Source organism: Poecilia mexicana, unplaced genomic scaffold (assembly GCF_051168715.1).
Source record: "Poecilia mexicana isolate PSO_F unplaced genomic scaffold, ASM5116871v1 scaffold_6, whole genome shotgun sequence".
Lineage (NCBI taxonomy): Eukaryota > Metazoa > Chordata > Actinopteri > Cyprinodontiformes > Poeciliidae > Poecilia > Poecilia mexicana.
This window is the reverse complement of record NW_028263375.1, coordinates 2270163-2274554: the sequence shown is the minus strand read 5'-3', so window position 1 is coordinate 2274554 and position 4392 is coordinate 2270163. Positions and strand designations below refer to the sequence as shown.

The window sequence follows — 4392 nt, the reverse complement described above, 5'->3', positions numbered from 1 at the left end:
AATATTTAAGTCCTTTTGACAGAGAAACTCTGAAACCCTTCTGCACCCTCATGCCCAGTTAGAAGCTGCTCAGTAAATGCGGTACTGTGTGAATCCTGGTGAGAAGGAATTTAAGGAAGGGTCGGAAAACAAAAAGGCTGGATTTCTGGATCCTGTAAAGCAAGTTTCAAAGATCACATTAGAGCAACATGTTGACCTAAGGACTTTACCCTGCCTTTCTCTCAGTGAACGCCAGATTATAGGACAAAAGCATGACACGACACAGTTCTTCTGGGAAATTTTAATTGTTGCGACAACTCCTCACAAGCCAGTGGTCAAGTCCAACAGTGCAGTAGACCAAAACGTACAAGTGCCCTCTTGCACTGGCAGGAGGGTGGTGAGGTAAATTCAGTGCTGAACGTCATTAAAAGTTAAAAGTTTTTTCCTCCCCTCGTTTAAAGGCCGCCGACAGAACAATCACTTCAGGTCAACGTAGACACGTCGCCTGTTTGTTAAAGTATTCCACCAATTTATAACCAAAAGCTTAATGATTTCCTCAAGTAAATCATTTACTGCTTAAGGAGAAACTCAAGAGATGGTGAGCTGCAGGGTTTTTTTTTTTTTTGTTTGTTTGTTTTGTTTTCCTCTTGGAAGTGCTCTTAGGTTTCATTTTAGCATCTGAACAAAATCAAATCAAGACAATAAAAAGACTTGAGGAGAAAAGTTGATGGAGGATGCAGGGGGTGGGGGGGGCTGCTTCAGTGCACATTCAGCATGATGAGCCTGACATGCTACATTTCAAACTATTTCAAACACTGCAAAGAGTTTAATGATATCATCATGTGAGGACATAACCGGCAGAGCATAAAACACGTTCATTCACTAAGAGTGGAAACACAATATTTACAGAACTGCAAAAAAAAAAAAAACAACAACCAAAGAAACAAACAAACAAAAAAAACAACGATTTTCAATAAAAAATATCTTATAATAATTACAATAATCTATTTACTCATATAAGTCCTTCCACATACCTTAATAGAACATTTGTGTCTCTGTATTTACAAGCTTAATTGTCTCGAATCAGAATCGTTCTTTACAATATCAAACATGTTTAAGGTACCAGGGACCGGCGCCCCTTTTCAAAACACAAGTCATCTATTTTAAACAATAGATGTGAGGAACATGTACAATGATTTTCTTTTTTCTTCTTTTCTTTCTTTTTTCGCAGTTTAGTAAAGCTTTGAACTGGAGTCGCTCGGACACAATTCACAATCTGTCGCTCTGTGAATCGGTTTCTGACAAGGAAAAGAAAGAAAAAACCTCGAAGATGGGAAGTCGATGCTTTCACACGTTAAGAACTTAAAAAAAAAAAACAGCATGAAAACTAAAAAGAGAGAACTTGAAGGAGATGAGTCCATTTTTTCCCTTTTTCAGAATCAACATTATGAAGGAAAAAAAAGCTGATTTGAAAAAAAAAAACAAAAGATTTTATTCGGGTTTATTTCCCTCTCAGCGGGTGTGTGTGTGTGTGTGTGTGTGTGTGTGCGTGTGCATGTGTGTGTGTGTGTTTTTTTTTTTTTGCCCCCCTCTTGTGACACTGTGCCTCCAGTTGGGTGTGTGAGTCCCTGGCGAAGCTTTGCTGACTTTTGGAGCGGCTCTGCGCTGCCTGCACACCTGTGGAGGGGATGAATAGAGGCAGAGGGAAGGGAGGGTGAGCTGCACAACTCCAGACTGACTGGCGCCAGCGACAAAACAGAGGCCATGCTTGATCAACAACCCAAAACAAACCAGGTCAAACAGCAACCAGGCCGGCCCGATTCAAACACACACACACGCACACGCACACACACACACACATGTTCTAGTCCTACCCAGGTGTGTGTTAAGAAATAATAATAAAAAAAACACCTCCAAAGCTAGAACTGCGAGCTGAGATTGAGAAAAACAGCGGGCAGAGTGAGAGAGAGAGAAAGTGTGTGTTTGTGTGACAGACAGAGGATGAAAGAGAGGGCGAGCAGAGGCTTTAACCCGCGGTTCTCCTCAGATTGCTACACCGGTGACAGTTATTGCGCAAAGCACAGCTGCCTCTGAGGCTGGTGCCAACTGCATGTTTAACAATTATTATTTTTACCTGACGTCTCCTGGCTTCACTGCTTTACACCATTCACACACACAAACACACACACACACACACAGAGCCCACTAATGCTGCTGATTCATTAGGCCTTGGTTTGGATTTGTTTTACTATTATTATTTACAAAATCCCAAAGAACTAAACTGAACCCTTTTAAATATTTTTTTATACACCTCCATTAAAATTTGAGAGAGTACACTGAGGCCTGGAAGGTGTGTGATAACTGTTGTGCATGTAGATGACATTTCTCGCTGTTTATATGTATTGTGTGTGTATTTATTGTCTGCTTCTGTGTATAATATGTAATATTCACCCTTGAGTTCATGACAGATTTCCCCTTAAGGGGACAATAAATATATTCAATTATGTTCTATATTTCAAATGTTTTGTGTAAAACAAACTAAAATCAATTCCCTTATAAGAAGAAAAAAAAAAACACATTTTGATCTAATATTATTTAAGTCCACTTACCAAATGCAGCATTGATGTCTCAGCGGCATAAAACTGAGTCCTCTGGTTTTTTCACTATTGATGTTCTCTGGCAAAAACAGTGAGGAGGAAAAAAAAAGAAAGAAGAGGATGTAAAACAAAGAATCTCTCAGAATAAGAGTAAAAATAAAATAACAGGCCTAAACCAAGCAAAACCCCACATGATATTCAGTTGAGTCTGGTATTAACCAGCTATCTGTGCTGTAATAAATTCTCCTCCAGCCTATTGAATGACAAATTGGCCCTATTGTGCGCAGTGGAGTGGACTGCAGGCTGAGGCACTTCACCAATCCCGGGATAAGGTGGGCCTCTGACACGCCGTCATTATCATGCAAATCATAAAAGCCCCGCAATCAAGTGTGCAATCTTGAGCCCACGTTTTTTCTTTTCTTTTTTAAATTTATTTATTTGTTTGTGTTTTTTTCTGCTCATATTTTTAAGGCTTTCATAACTAGACGCTATAATTTGTTCTCTCTTCCTGTTTGTTTCTGCAGCGCTGGAAGGACAATGACATCTAACGGTATATGACGCGCTTTGTCTGAGGCTGACGGATCCCCCCCCCCACCACCACCACCACCCCCACCTCTCCCCTCCATCGTCCCACCTCTCCCCCTCCCCACCACGGCCCACAGCTTACCTGGTGGTGGTCGATGTTGAGCACCGTCAGCGGCGTCCTGTTGGGGTTGGAGGCTGCCGGCGGGCAGGTCCGCTGAGGCGGTTGCTTCTGCAGGGAAGGGTGCGTCTCCAGAGCCAGCTGCAGGTCCAGGATGTAGTCTATGACATGCTGGAGGATCTCCACTTTACTCACTTTCTTGTCCTGCGGAATGGTGGGCACCAGGCGCTTCAGGCGGCTGTAGCAGTCGTTCATGTCGTACTGCAAGCAGAACAGGTCCTCCTCTTCCATCCGGCACCGGGCGATGTTCAGGCTCTGCTTCGACAGATAGTGCAGGGAGAGCTGGCTGCTGCTGCCGCCGCCGCTGGAGGAGGAGGATGAAGAGGAGGAGGAGGAGGAGGAGGAGGAGGAGTCCTGGGGGTGGACTGGAGTAACAGCCTTCATCTTAAATAACCCGACGGCTCTCGCGCGGAGGCAGCGGCGATAATGAAACAATAAGAACCCGAGCAGGAGCCGCTTCTGACACGGCAGCGACGACAACGAGAAGCTGCAGAAGACCGAGCGTGAAGCGAACCCAAAAGGCGAAATTCTGGTCTGTCAACACATCCCGCGAAGCCCTCCGGTTCCTCTCAGTTCAGCAGGCGCGCAATGAGCGCAGTGAATAGACTTGGTTCATTTATAGAGGAGAGGGGAGGCGCCAAGGCGAGCAGGCTGACAGATCAGGGAGAGGAGCTGGTCAATCACTGGCAGCCCGCTGCCCACCGACCCGACGGCGGAGCCGAGAAAAAGGCGTGTCTCTCTCTTTCTCTCTCTCTCTCTCTCTCTCTCTCTCTCTCTCTCTCTCTCTCTATGCGCGCGATGCGGTGGGCTACCTAGACGCTGGAAGTGTGTGTGTGTGTGTGTGTGTGTGTGTGTGTGTGTGTGTGTGTGTGTGTGTGTGTGTGTGTGTGTGTGTGTGTGTGTGTGTGCAAGAGAGAGAGAGAGAGAGAGAGAGAGAGAGAGAGAGAGAGAAATGGAAAGGGAGACAGAAAACACCGATCCGACGGAGGAGAGAGGAATGCGGCTGTTCCAACAGCGCTCTATAGATTATAGGATAGAGTGTAAAGAAACGCGGAGCTTCGTGTGTCTGTCCGGAGGAATCCTGCAGCGCATCGGATGTGTTCACACTTCCAC

General features: G+C 45.0%; 1 protein-coding gene across 1 annotated transcript; it reads right to left on the bottom strand.

Moving 5' to 3' along the window:
- Positions 1-265: 265 nt before the first annotated feature.
- Positions 266-3935, bottom strand: id4 (inhibitor of DNA binding 4). The gene is made up of 3 exons (XM_015009404.2): positions 3244-3935; positions 2589-2655; positions 266-1656 (listed from the first exon to the last, which is right to left on the bottom strand). The coding sequence occupies exons 1-2, from the start codon at positions 3661-3663 to the stop codon at positions 2608-2610; spliced, it is 468 nt and encodes a 155-aa protein (XP_014864890.2). The 5' UTR covers positions 3664-3935; the 3' UTR covers positions 266-1656; positions 2589-2607.
- Between the last annotated feature and the right edge of the window lie 457 nt (positions 3936-4392).